At 44.6% G+C, this 21,190-nt stretch overlaps 1 protein-coding gene and 1 pseudogene across 1 annotated transcript in view; both read left to right on the top strand.

The window, feature by feature from the left end:
* ADAMTS8 (ADAM metallopeptidase with thrombospondin type 1 motif 8) overlaps window positions 1-21,190 on the top strand; it is a 54,132-nt gene that overhangs the window by 10,458 nt on the left and 22,484 nt on the right. The window contains exon 2 of the mRNA XM_061592460.1: window positions 17,960-18,199. Coding sequence (XP_061448444.1) covers window positions 17,960-18,199 — 240 coding nt within the window. The remainder of the gene's footprint in view (window positions 1-17,959; window positions 18,200-21,190) is intronic.
* LOC133368896 (5S ribosomal RNA) lies at window positions 3,871-3,989 on the top strand (annotated as a pseudogene).

Here is a 21,190-nt window from a genome sequence, read left to right as displayed (position 1 = left end):
GCTGTTGTCTCTGTCCCCGTCCGCCACTGAAATGTGGCCCCTGAAAGGTTGCCCAGAAGAGAAGGCGGCCCCCCGGGGCAGAAAAAGGTTCCCCATCCCAGTGTAAGATAAAAGTTAAAGCCTGCCTACCGTACAAATGTAAGCTGGCTTAACTGCCAACACACGATCTCATAAAATGCAATATGCAATCAAATTCATCAATGATGTTTCTTTTTTAAAAGAAACCTTAAAACATGATAGGCAGCAGAAAACTTTATAGCTCAGCAAAACTCTAATATCCCTACATGGCCCACATTTCCAGCTATTTCCCCAGAGACTGAATGAATAGCAAGGCCTTAGGCTGCCATGTAAGGTCACCAATGAGGGGGAGAGTTGAACTTCCAGAAGGAGGGAGTTCCACAGTTGGGGTGCTGTAACCCACAGTAAGGAAGAGCCAAGGCTCAGTGATGTTAGAGCATAGGTGATGCATGCAAAAGCTTACAGGTTCAATCCTGGCATCTTCAGGTAGGGTTGGGAGAGACCTCTGTCTGAAACCTTGGAGAACCACTGCCAGTCAGTTTAGGCTATCCTGAACTAGAAGAACGAGCAGACTGTCTCATTATATGGCAGCTTCTTGTCTTCCGGCGTTTCTGTGCCACTGCAGAGAAGGCCCTGTTCCATGCCATCACAGAACATACCTCAATCATGGGCAGAACCACAAGCAGGGCCTCCCCTGCTGTTGTCAAAGCACAGGCTGCCCATTTTGGGTTGGAGGATAATAGCGCATAGGGAGTACATGCAAAATAAATACCAAGCATCATAATGCTATAACACCTCCAGGGGCTATTGCAGCGAGGACTGACATCTGAGTATGGCATCGATGAGCATCTGCTGGGGAGGCCCACACCCTAGTAGGGGCTGTCTGGCCCTGGCATGCTTTCTCCTTTCTGCCTCTGCCTGATTCACCTACCCTTCTGAATGCGTGAACAGAGTCAAGAGCAAGGAAAAGAAGAGCAGCCTCCTCCACTTGTCTTGCACTCTCTTTTGGCTCCAGAGGAATAGGGAACACAACTGGGTCGTAAAGAATGCGGTGAGGAGGATGGAGCCTGCTCAGGAAAGGGAATGCATTGAGGGTATCTTGGCTGAGAGTCTTGCAGAGCCTGGAACCAGCACCGATTAGGTCCGTTGTCATGTGTAATCTAATGCCTATTTACCATGCTTATATTTTCACACAGCTTGCAAAACTGTGTGCCTAGGAAGAGTTGTCACAAGGAGCTAAGCCACTCTCCCTTTTCTAGTTCTAAGGTCAAGTTGCTCAGTCAGATACTGAGGCAATTGGCAAGGCCCAGTTCAGACTGCATCTGCAGGCCGACTGCATTCCCAAAGGATAAGCAAAATGAGGGGCTAGATCCATTTAGGCCACTCAAGGGCCATGTTCCCTTCTGGACAACTTTCTGGCGGCCACAAATGCAAATGCTACCTTTGTACACTTAGTCTAGGCTAGCTTCTTTACATACCGCCCTGGGCTCCTACTGGGAGGAAGGGTGGGAAAACAAACAAATAAATAATGCATAGTCCTCTCCTTTCTCCATCCAGGCAAGCTAGAGCTATCATCATCAGAGTTCAAGGACACAGACAAAACCACTCAAGGAGGGTGTGAAGGAAAGGGAAGGTCTGGGGAAAGAGAGTGTAGCCTGAGGAGAGTCCCAAGAGCCAGAGAGATGTGGGGGGGGCACATTTGGCCCCTGGGCCTGGGCTTCTACACTCCTGATTTAGGCGCTTGCTTTCTGTCTTGCAAAGCACATGGCTAGATGCTCGCCACCTTGAGCATAGGAGAAGAAAGATCATAGCAGGTTGAGCCCTGCTTGGTATTTGCTTGGAGCAATAAACCTGAAGGAGCCTGGGATTAATACGCAGATTAAGAAGCGTATTTTCAACCACAGTTGGTACAGTCGGGCTCTTTCCAGCCCCTCCCCCGAGCGGAGGCAAGATTCTTCCCAACTTCCTCCCCTACCTTCTGTGTAATGTTAAACAGCTGCCACAGCCTGCCTCTGGAGCAATTGTTGGCAAAACAACCGCTGATTATACAGCACTCTGGTATGAAAAACGCGCCACACACAAGTGAGCATTGTTATTCTGAAGGCAACGGCTGAGGACCCACACGAGTAGCTTCTAAGCACTGGGAGACAAGCAGGCCAGCCCTGGAAGGGTGCTGTTAGCATCAGGTTGTCAAACAATTACAGCTGGTATAGCACAGTGGGGAGGAGAGCCTGACTGGGAGTCCAGAGTCTGTGAGTTCAAATCCCCACTCGCGTCTCCTGGGTGTCAAGGGCCAGCTAAAGATCACCCCCACAGGGAGTGGCTCGGCGGTAACATGCCCTGCCACCTGTGCAGCCGTGGGCAAGCTGCATAGTCCAAAGGAGCCCAGTTGCCCCCCAGCTGGCAGTTGCAGACAAGGAAGGGGCTGGCGTGTGCAGCTGTGGCAAGCTGAGCAGGCCCTAGCCATCTGGGGAGGACTAGCCTCAGAGGGAGGCAATGGTAAACCCCCTCTGAATACCACTTACCATGAAATCCCTATTCATAGGGTCGCCATAAGTCGGGATCGACTTGAAGGCAGTCCATTTCCATTTTGTCAAACAATTGTTTGCATCTCGCTCTGAAATGAAACAGGTGGTGGTGTGTCAAAATTCAAAATGAAATGTCCTCTATGTGTCACTGTGTCCGGAGGCTTCGATGGGTGGCACACATCTCCCCTCCCCAAATAAAAATTGGGCATCTCAGAAAGGATATTGTAGAACTGGGAAAAGGTGCAGTAAATGGGGAACCCCGTTTATCGAGGGGGCTGCAGTGTCTGGCTTATGAGGAAAGGCTGCAATGATTTGGGACTTTTTAGTTCGGAAAGAAATGTGTGCAAGGAATGATGTGATCAGAGTTTGTAAGATTACTCATGATGTGAAGGAAGCGGATAGGGAGAGACTGTTCTCCTTCTCCCATAATACCAGATCACCCAGCGATATTGATCTGCAGGGGAAGGGCTGCAGCTCAGTGGTAGAGCATCCGCTTTTCGAGCCGAAAGTCCCCGGTTCAGTCTCCCAACGTCTCCAGGTAGAGGCGAGAGAGAACCTGCCTGGAATCCTGGAGAGTCACTGCCAATCAGTGTAGACAGTCCTCAGCTGGATGGACCAATGGGTCTGCCTCTCAGAGAGAGGGAAGTACTTTCAACTACACATAATCAATTTATGGAACTCGCTGCCACGAGAAATGTTAATGGCCATTGGTTTAGATGGGATTATTAGACAAATTAAGATGAAGGGGATTAGACAAATTCATGGAAGGTGAGTCTGTCAGTAGGTACTAGTCATGAGGCTGTATTCCACCTCCAGGAGTATACCAGTTGTTTGGGAGCATCAGATGGAGACAGCTATCGCCTTCAAGCCCCTGCCTGTGGGTTTCCCAGGGGCACCTGTTTGTTCACTGTGAGAAAAGACGTTTGACGAGACAGAGCTTTTGTTTGATCCAGCACAGCTCTACTTACAGTCTTATGATGCACGTTTCATTCTCACCCCCTAAAAAGGTTGAAGTGTATAAGTGTAAGTTATCACCCACCCTCAGAGAAGCCCACTTCTCTCTGTGTGAGCCACTGTTCTGAGCATGCCAAATAAAAAGAAGACAAGCCCAGAGCACTGACTCATGAAGAAACACAACACACAGTCCTCTCTGACAGTGTCTAATTTTGTTTCATCTCTGCATAGGGGATGATTAAATACACCAGTCACCTGAAGGAGCAGAATTGCACACTCCCAACAAAGGCTGACGGTCAGGAAGCAAACCCAGAGTAATGGATCATACAGAGTTAAAGCAGGCAGCCTCCCTCTACCATGCTAGCAGTTGAACTATGGCCATAATACCCTGAACACACCCGATCTCGTCTGATCTCAGAAGCTAAGCAGGGTCAGGCCTTGTTAGTACTTGGATGGGAGACCGCCTGGGAATACCGGGTGCCATTGGCTTACAGGAAGGCAATGGTAAACCACCTCTGAATGCCTTACCATGAAAACTCTATGAATATATCCAAAAAAGATTCATAGGGTCTCCATAAGTCGTAATTGACTTGAAGGCATATAACAACAACAAGAAGCAATTGAATGGTGGCATCCAGCTTGCAAATAACTGAACACAGTCAGGACTCCAGCATTCTGCTTGTGGCAGGAAACAAGATCTAACCAAAGGATTTCTAAATGATTGGTCAAAACAGAATCCGCAAGTATATTACAGAGAGTGTCACCTGTAGGTGGCTTTCACAGGATATGGCAAAAGGTTATTGGAGCCTGTTGCTTACAGCACGGAAGTCAACAAGTGTAGAGACTAAATTTAGGTCAGGGAGAATGATGGGCAGGTATGTCCCACTTTTTGAAGGCAACACTCACTGGGGAGTCCCAGTGAGATCTTGAGGAACCTGTGAACAATCTTTTGGAATCGGTACTCCTGAATTCTCTTGCCTGCTCAGCAGGAGATTTAATACATTTCCCGTTTTCTGCCTCACGTTAATCCTCCTGTAATAAGATAGCTTTAAATTCCCTTATAGGACTTGAGGCCAAACTTAGATATTGTACAGGGAGAGAAACATGTAACATTATCCAAACTTTTTCATTATTATTTTAAAGAAATGAAATGCCACCACAGGAGGCTGAGGGTGGCATTCAGGGCTACGTAGTAAGCTGCCTTATCTCGAGCCAGGCTATTGGTCCTTGTAGCTCAGTGTCATCTGCATTGATTGCAGCAGCTCCCCACGGTGTCAAGAAAACCTGGTGGTAACACGGAGCTGTGGCCCTTCCCAAGGATTTACAAGGGAAGCTGAGGCAGAGAAAGGAAGGAGCTGCTGCTGCTGCCGCCACCGCCACCGCTGCCAAACAGGTGAAGGAAGAAAAAGGGTCAATAAAAGTATTTTTAATTTATTATTTATTTAACATAGTAAGCTGCTTTATACCAAGTCAGACCATTGGCCCATCTAGCTCAGTACACTGACTGGCAGCGGCTCTCCGGGATTTCAGGCAGGAGTCTCTTCCAGTCCTACCTGGAGATATTTATTTATTTTATTTATTTATTTATTAAATTTATTAGTCGCCCATCTGGCTGGCAATCCAGCCACTCTGGGCGACGTACAAAATTAAAACACATAGTTACATTAAAATATTAAAATCTCAACCAATAATAACCAAACCTAACCCTTTCCCAAGGACACTGAGGTAACAGGCCTGTTATGTGTTCCACAGAAATGGGGAAGAGCAGTTGTGAACTCACTAATGGAAGGGGATCACTCCCTAGTAGAGACCAACAGCTGGAACAGACAACACTCCAAAAGGTAGTAAGAAGCCTATCCCTTTATTAAATGCATGGGAAAAGGTTGCATTGTGGTTTCTTTCTGAAGGGCCAGCGGCAAAGACAGAACTGCAGTCCAAGGAGGATTACTGGACACTTCCTCATAGGTTGCCTGCTGCCCCCCTCCCTGAGAGTGTTTGTCAAAATGGTAGAGCTAGACTTATTAAGATTTGAGATACAGCCCAAGAGAGAAATGACTGCAGGCCTAACTCTGTCCTATATCAGCACATAAGCAACTACTGTGGCATGGAAGTAGTTGTGGAGACAGGACCAAGGTTACAGACCGAAATGGCCCTAGGGAATGTAAGGGGGGGGGGTTCAGATGCCAGGGATTGAACCCGGGACCTTCTGCATGAAAAGCAGATGCTCTTCCACAGAGCTCAGCAGGGTCTCTGTGGGGTGTCAAGCTCAGCTTCCAGAAGCTCCAGGATTCAAGAGCCACTCACTCCAACCAGGGGTCAATATCAAAACAAGCATATACTCTGGTATTCAACAAGAAAAATGGAGGAAGGGGAGTAGTTTGCTTTCCCCAGGAGGTGTGCTTGGCGTCAACCTTGACATCCTTGGGTCCCAGGTGAAAATGTCCCTATTCTTCCAGGCATATGAGCAAGGGTGTAGTCATCTGGGGTCTGGAGGGTAGGGCTTAGTGCCCTTACTTTTTTGGGAGCAGGATCCCAGCAGGGTCCCTATGTCTCCAGCATCCTACAAGACAGTAAGCATGAAGGGGAGAATGTTAGCCACTGAGAAAAGGCTTCTAAGATGTTTCCTTGTCCTTTCGTGCTGATTGGAGCCAATCATCAGAGTGAAAGGAGGTGAGTCAGACACTAAGAAGACTCTTCTCAGTAGCTAACACTCCTCTTTTGTGCTTATTGGCTCCTAGGGATGTCTGTTGTTGTGGGAAAAGGCATTAACAAGGATCTCATTCTCAACCCCACAGCAAAAAAGGGGTGAGGGGTGAGGTTGTGACTATCAAGAAGGGACACTTCACTTCTGAATTTGCCACTACACTAATGCATTTGAGTGATAATTTTGTTATGGTCCTTGTGGCTATTTTAGTTAGTATTTTTGGTGATTGTGCAGGGGTCAGCAGGGAGACAATTTTTGCTATCTCCTGGTGATGATTGAGTCTAGTTTGCAATTAATTGGTTTTAATTTGCATCAGTTGTGTTGTATAAAAAATATGGTGTGTGAGGCACTTTGAGACTTTCGTGCGTGTAAAAAGCAACCAATAACTATAACAACAGCAACAGCTTCTCTACATTTCCAGCAAGTTCTGATTATTCCTAAATTTTGAGCTGCTATTGCTTTGTAGATTAAATGGGCCTGTGTACTCTCTCTGCATGGCAAATGGAGCCTGTCTGGCCTACATTGATGGCTGTGAGGTATACAAGCAGTTATTTATTTTATTCTGTTATATTCTGCCTTTCAATCTTACAAGAAGATTCCCAAGGTGGCGTTCAAATCAAAACAAGATTCCAAAAATATGATCAATATCAATTATCAAAAATAATCACCTAGGGTTGCATCCGACAAAGTTCTACTGTAAGTACTACTGTGAGTAGACCCATTGAAATTAATAAACCTAAATTAGTCATGTCCATTAACTTTAATGGGTCTACTCTGAACAGGACTAACATTAAATACAACCCATAGTTTGCTTTTCTGCCATTTAACTTACCCAGTCACATACCCAGGAGAGGGCCACTGAACCTTGCTAGATCTTACCTCACCCCCTCTCCTTCTCCTTACTAGCCTGTCACTGAAATCTGACATGATGCCTCCTGTTGCAGAATAGATCCTTCAATCTTTGGAATGTGGGCACAGTTTGACGGAATGCTGCACATTTCTATTATTTATTTATTACATTTATATCCCACATTTCCTCCAAAGGGCTCAAGGCAGTGTATACGGTAGTTCCGCCAACCCTTTTATCCTCACAACAACTCTGAGAGGTAGGTTAGGCTGCAATATAGTGGTGGCCTAAGATCACCCAGTGGACTTCATGGCTGAGTGGGGATTAGAACTTGGGCTTTCCGGGTCCTGGTCCAGCACACTAACCACTACACCACACCGGCTCTAAGGTCTGGAGTTTTCCCATTCCTAACATCTTGAATGCCATGGCTTTTCCCAAAGGATTCTAGGGATTGTTGTTTGGGGGAGGTTGTGATAATTCTCAGCTGCGGATCCCTCCCCCAGAACTGCAATCCCAAATGCTCCTTGGGACAGTCTATTGTACAGATGTGCCCATTGTATCTCCAGTCATCACTGAGGACAGTTACAACAAGAAGAAAGACGAGGAGAACACAGGAAACTGCCTCATGCCAAGTCAGGCCATTGGTCCATCTAGCTCAGTATTATCTACACTGATGGGCAGTAGCTCTCCAGGGTTTCAGATAGTGGTCTCTCCTAGCCCTACCTGGAGATGCCAGGGATTGAACCCAGGACCTTCTGCGTGCAAAGCAGATGCTCTACCACTGAGCCATGGCCCTTCAGTGCAGGACTGAAATGATTAAATTTGCAAAAATGAAATGGCGATTGGAAGGAGAAGGTGAAAGATTGCAGGAGACAGAGGAGGGATTTGTTTTAGGAGGCAAGACAAAGAGGTGGAGAAAGATCTAGGAAAAACAAAATATGGGTGCAATCCTGGAGAAAGAGGAAGCCAAGGAAGCAAGCTATTCAGCCTCTCCTACTGCCTCATGCCCAGACACTGCCCACAGCATCCTTTGATTGCCATTTGGCTTTGGGGAAGGAAATTCCTGGCTCACACTTTAAACCGCCAACAGAGGTGCTATATTTGAGGCGTGAGCCAAGACCCTTGCAGAAACTACCAGGACTTCTGCCGATAGTCTGGTAAACAGCGCAAGCTGCCTGCCTCACTACCCTTCCCCAAGGCAAGTGATTCTGAACCAACTGAATCTCATTAGCAGTGCACAGACAGTGCCAGGGCTGCATCTATAGTCCTGTGTGGCCAGCAGCTGCAGTCTGGCCTTCCCTCAGGCACGCTCTGACCTGATAACATATCCACCACAAGGCACCAGCAGAGAGTTGATCTTGCTCCCTAGGTCTGCTTGGCACTTTGCATTTTAGGCATGCACTTAAAATGCATTTGCTGTACACTTCAAAAGTGCAGTGTGGGACGATATGCTCATTCAGGAGACAGGATTGGCTGCAATTCCCAGCTGAGTATACACCTGATGACAAACCTGGATTTGCTACTCTGTGAAGTGTGAAATGTTCCTGAGCGTATACAAGATGCAGTTGCAGCCAATTCTAACTCCCCAATGAGCATAGATAAATGTGTTTGAATATATATTGGCACATTCACATATTACACTTTAGAAGTGTACACTGAACATGCCTGAAGCATAGAGCAACAAGCCTAGGTTTATCATCAAGGGTCCATTCAGCTGGAAGCTGGAGTCTATTCTAGTTCTCTGGTGAGTGCTTCTATATAATTTATGCATTTTCAAACAGCTGCTTTAGAGTGCACTGTTTTTAAAATCCCAGTTGGAGAAACCTGTGGCCCTCCAGATGTTGTTGAAATCCAGCTCCCATCAACCTCAGCCAGAATGGCCAATAGTCATGGTTGATGACAACTGTCATCTGTCCACTAAGATCTGGAGGTCCACAGACTCCCCACCCCCAGTGTAAACATAAAATTCAGTGTGTAAAATATCCCTCACTAGTAAACCCAATATAACTGCCAGGGAATCAGTGCAGGCTGGTCCATTAGGTCTGGGGTTCCCAAACTTATCCGTGGACCACCAATGGTCCATGAGCTTCATTCAGATGGTTCACGGCATGTCGGTAAAAATGCAAAATCATGCAGCATCTGGCAACAGTGCATTACAGTTGCAGCAAAATCATTTAAACGGTCTGCCAAGACCCTCAGCAGTTTGGGAACCACTGCATTAGGGCAAAGAAGGCACTGTCCCACCAACCTCGGTCTGCCTTCAACCAAGCTGCACCTGGCTGCCTTTTTGCTTACATCTAGTCCATGGGGTGGCAGCAGTTGTTAGCTTCCCCCTCCTCCTCAGTTTCAGTGTCGCCCTTTGCAGAATTCAGATGGGAGGAGGATGGTGACAAAACTGGAATTAGTTGGCTTTGCCTGTCGTTGGCTCTGGTGCTGCCTATCACTGGCTCTGTTCCACCTACTGTTGGTCTCCCTGTCTTCCGCCCTACCAGTTCCAACAAGCATCAGGCACCACTGCATGTAATGGTGTGAAAAAGATCCTAAAAGGGGGATGAATGTCCATGTAAAAGGTAGTGTCTGTAAGGCCTATAAGACCATTGTTTATTGCTGGAGAAGGCCAAGAAGCAAGTTTTAGTGCTGGAATAATGATTTTTGCTGGTTTGCCGACCACAGTACTTTGCAAACGGAAACTCTACAAGGTTCCCCACCCCATCACCTCTTTTGAATTATTAGGCATGACAGAATGAAACACAGCCTTTTAAATTCATGCCTCTTTATTTTTTATTTTGATTGCAAAACTCTTTACCCTTCTCTGGCCCAGACGTGATTGTTTTGTTAACAGTCCAGCTCCAACCTTGTGGTCTTGGATTTTGGCCTGATTTTGATCTGCAACAACTTAGTCCAGCTGGATTTCCTGACAAGAAGGCAGAGTGTTTATGTTGTCACTCACCTAAGCAGGAGCTGCTAATACTATTGCCCTTGAAGGACTTCAGAAGATGCCTTGTAGTGCATCAGATCAAAGGTTCATCTTGGCTAGTATAGTAGCCAGAATCTGAGGCTAATAGTATTCTGACATATGTACAAATGCCTTACAAATTTCTCAGATTAGGTTTTGTTCAATATCTTTTTTCTTTCCTCCTCCGCCTCCTTCATGACTTTTTAAAAACTTGAAAAACTACTCTGAAAAACTACACAAGCTAGCCAGTCAGCACTGTGCATGCCGGCTCCATGATGTCATAGAAGCCACCCAATCAGCACTGTTCACACTGGAAATTAACATAGCCAGTTTTCTCCTGAGCTTTATCCTGCAGGGAAGATTGTACATCTGACTGAAATGGGGTTCCTGCTGTGGTCATAGTGGTTTGACAACTCTAATTATGTATATTTGTACACTCCTTAAAAATAGTACACAGCCCTGCTACTTTGGATCCTTTAATTGGAGTTATCAGCAACTGAACCTGGCACCTTATTCATGCGAAGCATGTGTCCTATCATTGGGCTACAGTAATAGGCATATTTATGCTGAATATTTCAGCCAGGAATCATCAGCAAGCTCTAAGCTATACAGAAACGCCAAGTGGATTATTTCCACTCTGTTTTACAGAGGGTCCAAGTGAATGCCACGGGTATGAATACAGTTAAATGAGTCATGTTTTGTGGAGAATCTGTACACTGTAGATTGTTAATCAGGTGGAAGTGAGTCACTATAATAATTCAATTGTTACTGTTATTATTGACATTCTAACTATAAGAAGAATCAAATGATTATATTTTAAATTAAACTGTGACCTGGAGTTCAAGTTCAAATGCAGTTCAAACACTCTTTGGGTGGTCCTGAGGAAGTTGCTAACACTTTGCCTCAGTCATCTTTTAGGTGGTATCAGTGCTGAGCTGCAATGGGTTGAAGACATGGGGAACTGAAGGGCAACTGAGGAGGGAATCACAACTCAGTGGTAGAGAACATGCTTTGCAGGCGGAAAGTCACAGGTTCAAATCCTGGCATCTCCAATTAAAAGTAGCAGGTGATGGCAAAGACCTCTACATGGGTCAGTCCAAAAACAGACAGCACTAGACTACATAGACCAGAGGGGAACTGATCTTAGGGCTCATCTACATGGGAGCATTTCTTTGCAGCAAATACACAGCATTTACCTTTGATATGGATTTGCACCATCCACAGTTCCTGCTCAGTAGTAGTTGCCAGTCAGTTTCTCCCATTCACACAAGTAGGCATTCCTCTGGGAAGGATTAAGCTCACTGTTTCTTTGTGGCCCCGCCCTCTAATTATACATTTCTACTCCTTCTGGTTGCTAGGTGGCCGAGATGCTCAGTCTGTTCTACCATCTGCAGCAGGTTTCTTTTTAAAAACCCCAAAGTGCAAATATCTGTGATTTCCCTGCCTATGGTTGGTAGAATACAACTGAAAAATACATCTTTGTTTGTGCAGTGTTATGCTTTTGTGCACAAGTTAGGGGGAAAAGAAAATAAAGGCACTGTTTTCAGCAACATAAAAAAGGCCAGCAGAATGGAAGAGAGCAGCTGGAACTTGCTTGTCAGCCCACAGGAAACAAAAACAAAGAAATGAGGAGGGTGTGGAGAGGGGAATGATTGACACACCCACCTAAAAGCATTGGAGCAAAGCGTCTGCAACCACTAGAGAAATTGAGACTTTTTTTCCTCCCATTTTCATATTATCAGCAGATTGGGTTAGTACAGATTTACAGGGGGGAAACTGCATGATAGCTTCTGTTTGCTGGTAATGTCATGTGAACCATGCAAATTTAAAGGAGATGTGAGTAGCACCAATCCCACAGTAAATGTAAATGAGCCCTTAGCCAAACAGCCATTTTAACCTCTGGGCAGCTTTCCAGGGGCCATATGCCAGAACGGGTGGGGCCAGAGGCAAAAGCTGGCAGAGCAATTAATGTAAATTTTATCTATACACTCACACACCCTCTTCCGTCCACCATCCAAGGAAGCAAGAGGCATTATCAGAGTTCAAGGATATATTCCAAAGGAGGGCCAGTAGAGGATGTGGCTTGGCAAGAGTTTCAAGGGCCAGAAAGAGAGGCTAGGAGGGCCACAATCCGCACACAGGCTTGAGGTTCCCTATCTCTGAGGTAGACAAAGCACCTGCCTACGTCCCTAAGTCCCAGTAGGACCAATCTTGAGATACATAAATCTGGAAAAGTCAGTTCAACAGAAAGATGTGGGTGTAAAAGGAAGAAGGAGAAGCTGGCAGACTGGGAGGGAAGCAGTAGCAGACACAGGAGGAACATCTGAAAGACAGGGGTACCCGGAGCAAAGCAAGACTAGCAAGGCACACAAGCCAAATGACAGCCTGTCTGGTGTCCAGGTCAAGACTCAGGCCTGACCTGGAACTGTTAATAGCCAGCTTTGGAGAAACCTGCCGGAGGCAAAGTTAGTTGCCTTGGGAAGAGCTCAAAGCCCATGCAACTGTTCTGTCTTTGTTTTTTCCCAACTGTTCTGTCTTCAGCTGCGAAAACACAGCCAAGCAATCTCTCCTGAGTCTGACTACTCAAGATTCCGGCCTGGTGAAATGTGCATACCGTCCCTGGCCAAAGGGGCTTCTTTACCCAGGTGGCTGTTGTTTACCCCCAGAGCTGCCAGCTTCTCTCACTGTGGGGCCAGCTGAACCTCTTTGTCTGCCTCCTGAAAGAGAAAAGAAAAAGCTGGGGAAAGGGGGTGTAAATAGACACCAGATGGTGGAACAAGTGAACCTGACCTCACAATCTTTGTTAAATAGCTGTTTGCTCGGTTTGTTTTACATCTTTGCTTTCCAGCTTTTTTATTTATTTGTAGATTCAGGGCAGGGACAAGGAGTCAGAGCATTTGGGTGTGGGTAGCAGGTAAGAAGGGGAAACATTTTAAAGAGTCTATGCTGAGAAAGGGGGCCTCAGCCCATTTGACAAGGCATCAGTGCTGTGTTTGCCATCCATCACCAGTCTTGAAAGAGGGGGAAGGACATAACCAGCAACCATACCAGTGGCCTGTGTGGAGACTTGCGCTTGCTCTAAGTAAATGTTGCACAATGTGAGGTGTGGTGTAGTGGTTAGGGTGTTGGACTGCGACCTGGGTGGCCAGGGTTCAAATCCCACCTCGGCCATGAAGCTCACTGGGCGACCTTGGGCCAGTCACCGTCTCTCAGCTTAACCTGCCTTGTGTTGTGAGGATAACATTGGGAGGAGAGCCATGCTTGTACACCACCTTGAGCTCCTTGGAGGAAAGGTGGGATATAAATATAATAAATGAATAAAATAAAATAACTTCTGCCCCAGACATTAGAGGCTTCAAGCTAGACTCATACAGTATTGGGGGGGGGGAGGTACTGGTCGCTTCTGGGAATTCAAACCATATAGGTGCTAATCTAGTTGCTTGTGTGAATCAACATCCAATCAGTTCAGGTCCATTTTAACTGTGCCATCCACATGCACACAGGCACAGACACACACCAACTCATTTCTTGAAATGGAAATGGACTGCCTTCAAGTCGATCCTGACTTATGGCGACCCTATGAATAGGGATTTCATGGTAAGCGGTATTCAGAGGTGGTTTACCATTGCTTCCCTCTGAGGCTAGTCCTCCCCAGCTGGCTAGGGCCTGCTCAGCTTGCCACAGCTGCACAAGCCAGCCCCTTCCTTGTCCGCAACTGCCAGCTGGGGGGCAACTGGGCTCCTTGGGACTATGCAGCTTGCTCACGGCTGCACAGGTGGCAGGGCACGCAACCCCTGAGCCACTCCCTGTGGGGGTGATCTTTAGCTGGCCCTCAACACCCAGGAGACACAAGCGGGGATTTGAACTCACAGACTCTGGACTCTTAGGCATAGTCAGAATCGCACAAGGAGCTAATTGCATGGAGGGGTCCCATGGTTTGGGTTCCTCCAGACAGCAACCACTTTCAGACTGTCATAATGTCGAGGCCTTCTTCAAACCAGGAGCCTGTGGATTAAACCTTAGCTTGCTCCCCGCTTCAATAGGGCAGCTGGTTAGAGGAAGAAATAACAGGCATTCTCACCACAGCCCATAATCTTTTTGGCCTGGGAGTCAGGTGACATCCAAGTGTCAATCTGTTGCCAGTTGCTGACATAAGGTTCTCAGACCAGCTGCCTTCCCTTCATCCGGGCATGTTGTCACTGAGGGAGACTATCAGGGTCTTCCTCTGTGGACCACTAGGCCTTCAGCTTGCCTGCTTGCAGCCTGGCCAAAATACTCGGCTCCCCCTGAACCTGAGAGGACTAAAAACAATTTATCCACCACAGTCTACACCAGGAGTGTCCAACGTTTGGCTGTCCAGATGTTGCTGGACTCCATCTCCCATAATCTCTGGCTGTTGGCATACTGACTGGGACTGATTGGAATCAGAGTCCAACAACATCTGGAGGGCCACAGGTTAGCCACCTCTGCCCTATACAATCATTATTCATTTGATGGTAGTGGATACTGTTCATCCAAAAGGAAGGAAGGCTATTAAATAACTAGGCCCAACATTCTGATCCTTTCTGTTTTGGTGTTAACTTTCTTGGCTTCTGCAGGCACAGAAGGTGTGTGAAGGAGTGGAACTTGGGGCTTATAGCTGCTTTTAAGTATTAAGTATGTGTCTTAGGCCATATTCATTCTATATGTTTATTCCACTATTATTCCACTCCCAAAAGAATCCTGGGAAGTGTAGTTGGTAAAGGATCCTGAGAGTTGTTAGGAGAGCCCTAGTTCCTTCTCAGAGTTCCCTGGGAAAATGGATTGATTATTAAACCACTTGTGGAATTGTAGCTCTGTGAGGATAATAGGAGTCTCCTAACAACTCTCAGCATCCTTCACAAACTACACTTCCCAGGATTCGTTAGGGGAAGCCATGCCTGTTTAAAGTAGAATAATAGTGGAATAAATGTATGGTAGGAATGTGGCCCTAATTAAACAATGATGGTGAAGTTACAGAGGCAAGAAGACTACACAATGAAGCTTGCCTGGAAATGAAGGGGCCATTCACTGTTTCTCAATACTTGCACCATTGTGTAACGATTGCATTTTTGTCTCATGAGTACGGTTCCGTGAGCCAGTGCCAAAAGGAGCCAGAATTCTGACTTGCTGATAAGATGCCTTAAACATAGCTGGAGTGTTTGACATATGAAGTCATCTCCCTTCTGTCTCGTTTGCCAAAGCAGAAGGTGCTGTGGGGTAAACGCTTGAGAGTGTACGCAAATGTAGGAATACATCCCATTCACAAATGTGTCATCGATGTGTATCGCCCACATCTCATGAATACGACACCTGGCATAGTACTAAGTGGAGGAGGCTTTGCTGAGCTTTGTAAAAAGGGCTGCAGAAGAACATAAGAGCCAACCAAAGGTCCATCTGATCCAGTATCCTGTTTCCAAGAGTGCCCTACCAAACAGGGACATAGGAAGCTGCCTTATACTACATCAGACCATTGTCCCATCTAGATCAGTATTGCCTACACTGGCTGGCAGTAGTTGTCCAGGGTTTCAGACAGGGGTCTCTCCCAACCCTACCTGCAGATGCAGGGATTTGAACCTGTAACTTTCTGCATACAATGCCTGCGCTCTACCACTGAGCCACAACCCTTCCCTACTGTGGGTTGTAGCACCCCAACTGTGGAACTCCTTCCCTCTGGAAGTTCGACTCTCCCCCTCATAGGAACGTAGGTAGCTGCCTTATACTGAGTCAGACCATTGGTCCATCTGGGTCAGTATTGTCTACACCAGGGGTAGTCAACATGATGCCCTCCATATGTTTTGGACTATAACTTCCATCAGCCCCAACCAGCATGGCCAATGGGCAGGAATGTTGGGAACTGTAGTCCATAACACCTGCAGAGCACCACGATGGCTGCGCCTGAACTCCAATGACTGGCAGCAGCTCTTTAGGACTTCAGAGAGGATTCTCTGCCAGCCCTCTCTGGAGATGTCAAGGACTGAACCTGGGGTTTTCTGCATGCAAAGCTGATGCTCTTACCACTAACCCTCTCCTGTTCCTATTACCCATCAACTGGTATTTCTAGGCATACTGACTTGAATATAGAGGTCCATTGATGCCATGCTTACTGCAATTGACAGACTTCTTCATGAATCTGTCTAATTCACTTCTAAAGCCTCTAAACTAGTGCCAAGCCCTAATTTGCACTTTCTGAAACAATGTGTGAATGGAAACACAGCTCTCCTTCAAAATTTGGGGAATGTGCAGCTCCCCAGCCACATAATGTGTACAAAAAAGCACATACTAGGGCAAAATATACATAAAAATGAATATATATAAGTGAAAAATACATACAAAAATGCATTATATTATGGGAAATAACAACCAAAATGCACTATATCAGGGGAAATCGCTCTGCAAAAATGAGTATAGTAGGCAAAATTGCATACAAAAATGTGTTTATTGGGATAAATTTGCACTATAATCAATGAATTCATAATCCATTGGAATTTTTAGAACTTTTTAAAACATATATCACAACTGATGTGGAAATGTGTAGAACTGAATATAAGGCTAGAAAAATGAGAAACTGAGGGAACCAAAATTGTCAGATTTGCCCATCCCGACTAGTAGCTGTCTTGAAAGTGCACAATGCATCTGCTAAGTCATTCAAGAACAGAATGTCTTGTTTGCAGTGGGAGCAGGGGTACCCATACAAACGTTTCTAGAAAGTGAATAGCTTTCTCCAACTTAAGGCTAACTTATACCACAAGGCAAACTTTGCTCTAGGTGCTTCTGCAAAGCAAACAAATCTGTCTGGATTGTTGTTGGAGGGGTGGGAAGGAGGTCAGAGAAAGAAGGATAGCTTAAAGTATTTGCACCCAGGATTAAGCATGTCTCTCTTGGCTAGAATTGAGGCTAAACCTAACAAAAACAGCTTGGAATGAAAAAAAAATGTTTGACAGTCTGCCTGGCAGCTCCATCTCCCTCTATCCATTATGTGATGAAACACACTCCATACTCTTAAGGTGACACCATGTCATGAAAGCAGACAGGACACACTTCTGCCTTTCATAAAGTCTTTATTCAACTAACATAGAAAACATGCAAGTAACTAGCCACTCCCCCAGTCAGCTCCAAGTACTAAAGATTAACCACTTATTGGCTGGACTGTATATTTATATTTCCAGCAGAGGTGGAGAATCTGTGGCCCTCTAGATGTGGTTGGTCTCCCATCAGCCCCCTGCCAGGACGGTCAATGATCAGGGATGATGGGAGTTGTCATCCAGCAACATCTGGAGTAGGGATGGGGGAGAAAGTCAATTCAGTTTGCATTTAAAGCTGAATCTATCAACTTCACACTTTCTGAAATAATATGACCGAAACACAGCCATTCTTTGAAATTCGCACTTATTCGAATTTTGCGATGCAGTTCTCCAACCAAGCAATGTTTGCAAAAATGCATTTGTGAGGTGAAAATGTGCATAAAATTGAATGTTAGTGAAAACAACATATAAATGCATTATTATAAGAGACGTTGCTTGCAAAAATGTGTACATTAGTCAAAACCGCACAAAATGTGTTTATTAGGAGAACTTCACACTAAAATGCTGAAGATTTTCATGAGGAATTTTTTTAAAAAAATTCAAATTGCAACAGAATTGTGGAGAACTGAATTTAGGTTTGGGAAAAGGAGAAACTGAGAGAACTGGAACTGACAGCTTCTTCCATCCCTGATCTGGAGGGCCACAGGTTCACCATCCCTGCTCTAAGGAATATTTAAAAGCAACAAAAAGCACAACAATTTGCTTCTCTCTCTTTTTGTAATGCATTTTGGATCCTGCTGCACCAACTCAAGGCATCTGAATGAAACCCTCAAAATACATCCCTGTGTTGATTGAGGAGTATTTGCTGGAAGTTATTGCTCCCGTTAACCCTTGGCTCCTGCCTTTCAGAATCACATCCTCACCTTGATGTCTGTGGCTGCTCAGATCTACAAACACCACAGCCTGAAGAATTCCATCAATCTGGTGGTGGTGAAGGTGCTGGTGGTGGAAGACGAGAAAGCCGGGCCGGAAGTGTCTGGCAATGGAGGGCTCATGCTACGGAACTTCTGCAACTGGCAACAGCAGTTCAACCCTCCAAGCGACCGCCACCCAGAACACTATGACACAGCAGTCCTGCTGACGAGACAGGTTGGTAGATGCTTGCTGGCAGGATTTATTTATTTATTTATGAGATTTGTTAGACGCCCATCTGGCAGAGGTTAATCTGCCACTCTGGGTGACTTACAACCAAACACAAGTACATTTCATATAAACATAATAAAAATCCTAAAAATTAGAAATTAAAAATGAAAAGCTTAACCTAGAGGCATCCTGGGGCTGAACGGGGGGGGGGGGAGGAAGGATGGAGGATGATTTGCAGATGTCTGGGAACTGCCAGCCTAGGATTCTCTTCCTTAACAGACAGCCCAAAAGCTGTCTCATGCCCACCTGGTTTCCTGGAGACAATTTCCTTACAAGTATTTTTGTTTGTTCGTTATTTTCTCTTACAACAATGAACTACAACAAACATTGGAGTGGTGGTGTTCTTGGGCACTTCCAGACTGTTGCTATTTTCCAATGGGATTCAATCACATTCTGGCAAATTCATGTTGCCGAATGGTCTTGCACGACAAACCCACTTTCCCAAAAGATCAGGCTTTTTTCAATAAGTAAAATGGCAGGAACATGCACAGGAAAGTGGTGGATAATACTCTTCTGATGCAATGTCATCTAAGCCACTGTTCTTCACCCTTGGGTCCCCAGATGTTGTTGGACTGCAACACCCATCATTCTTGGCCTTTGGCTAAGCTGGCTGAGGTTGATGGGAGTTGTAGTCCAACAACATCTGGGGACTCAAGGATGAAGAACAGTGATCTAAGCAAATCAGGATGAATGCTCATTAAATAGCTATGTAATCTAATCTCCCTGAAAACAAATCAGGATGAACGCTCAATAAACAGACCTTCTGGAAGCGCCCCTTGTTACGTCACCCATTTTCTTCTTTGAGCTCCTTTGACGTATCATAGGCAACCAGGAAAGTAACTATTACAAACCTGAACTATATGCAGACAGGGAAGGAGACTCTGTGTTTGTACAAAAATGTCTGAGAAAAGAATACAGTTAATATCTATTGGGGATGGCCCAAAGTAGGGATGTGCTAAAATTCTAACCAATTCAGATTTGGTACTGAATTTTCCATTAATTCATTTATTCTCTATCATTACAGATCAGATTTTTATGTAGCAATTTTCTGCGGTTATTTTCAAAAATGGTTTCTAAAATATCAGTATTACGAACAATAATTTTGTCACTATTTCAACATGTGGAAACTTCCTTTAAAATTATTGATGTTAATATAAATATTTTTTTTTCAATAATTTTTATTCAGATTTTCATAAAACATACAAGACAAAATCATAAAACATTCAAAGACAAAAAACAAAATCAAAAATAGTTAAACAAAAAGAAAAAAAAGAAGAAAAAAAAACAAAAATAAAAAATAAAGAGTAAAATATTGACTTCCCATTTGTCAAAGATCAAATCAGTTATAAGTCTATAATATATAACAATCCTGTCTCTTAAGTCATATTATAAAATCACTTTCCTCCAGTAGTTATCTTACTTAATCATCAAATCTCATAAACATTACTTTATTCTTTCCACAAAAAGTCAAAGAGAGGTTTCAATTCTTTAAGAAATATATCTATCAATTTTTTTTTCCAGATAAGCATATCGATTAATCCATCTCATTACTAATTATGATAATCTTATTGTCATAACCATAGTCAAAATAAACATTTCAATTAATCCATCACATCAGAATCTGTTAGGTTCAGTAATTTCAGTAGCCATTGTTCTATTATCCCTATTAGTTCCATTTTCCATCTTCCATCTTCAGTAGTCTTGTTAAGTCCAGTAATTTCAGTATCCAATCTTCCATTATCAGTATTCCATAATAATCTTGCTGTCAAAGCCATAGTCATATAGTAAGAGTCTGATGGGAATTACCTCTATCCCAAATATTTTCTTGCCATCCATTCTGAATAGGTTGCTGAAATACTGCTGTAAAATCATATCTCTGTTCTTTTTTTCAAAATACACTGGGTCATCTCTTGAAAGTTTTTCCATTGTCACATGGCTGCAGTTAATTCCATAGATTTTCTCTATATTGGGCTCCATCACATCATTCCAGTCCAGAAGATTATCCATGCCATTAATAACTTTATCTCTAGAATCTTCATTAATTTCTTCAGAGATAACATTGAGTTCCAAACAATAGATTTTATTTCTAAAGTCCATAGACTCCAAATCTTGTTCCTGTTCCACGTTTGTTCCAATCTCCGGGATCTCCTCTCTCACAGGGACCCCTGTTCCAGTCTCCAGGGTCTCCTCTCTCACAGGGACCCCTGTTCCAGTCTCCAGGGTCTCCTCTCTCACAAGGACCCCTATGTCTTTAATCTCCTGTGTCTCCAAACCATAGATTTTGTTTCTAAAGTCCATAGACTCCAAATCTTTTTCCTGTTCCACGTTTGTTCCAATCTCCGGGGTCTCCTCTCTCACAGGGACCCCTTCCAGGGTCACCTCTCTCACAGGGACCCCTATATCTTTAATCTCCTGCTTCATTTTACTCAATTCAATTTTCAGCTCCTTACAACCCTGTCGCAGGTTTTGTTTCGTTATCTCAATCTCATCCATTATTTTCTGAAACATAGTTATTTCCAGCTTCTCAGCCACTTTCTTAATTGCCATTTTAAAAGAAAAATATAGGAAAACCACTTCTTATTTCAGCAACAATTGGGTTAATACTCCAAACTTGGTGACATCACAGTATAAACAGAGCAGACAGCCTTATCTCTCCATGCTTAAGTAAACAAAATGCAGTTCCCAGGATCGAAACAATTAATGGCGGTCGTCAGGAAACAGATTCGTCAAAATAAAATAGACCAAAAAGAGAGTAGTCTCAGACAATATAATATTCTTCAAAATAAAAATCTGGAATAGAAATCCCTCTTCTGTGTATATCTTTAGAATGCAAATCCAGGACAGCTTTTTGCAACAAAAACAGAGATAAGCTATTAATTAGTGAGTAGCAGAGAGAAGTTATGGCTCCCCAGTGAGATGTCAAAAACCGATCAATCT

This window comes from Rhineura floridana, chromosome 12 (assembly GCF_030035675.1).
Source record: "Rhineura floridana isolate rRhiFlo1 chromosome 12, rRhiFlo1.hap2, whole genome shotgun sequence".
In the NCBI taxonomy this organism is placed as follows: Eukaryota; Metazoa; Chordata; class Lepidosauria; order Squamata; family Rhineuridae; genus Rhineura; species Rhineura floridana.
Note: the sequence above shows the minus strand (reverse complement) of the source record. Positions and strands in the feature narration are given on the sequence as shown.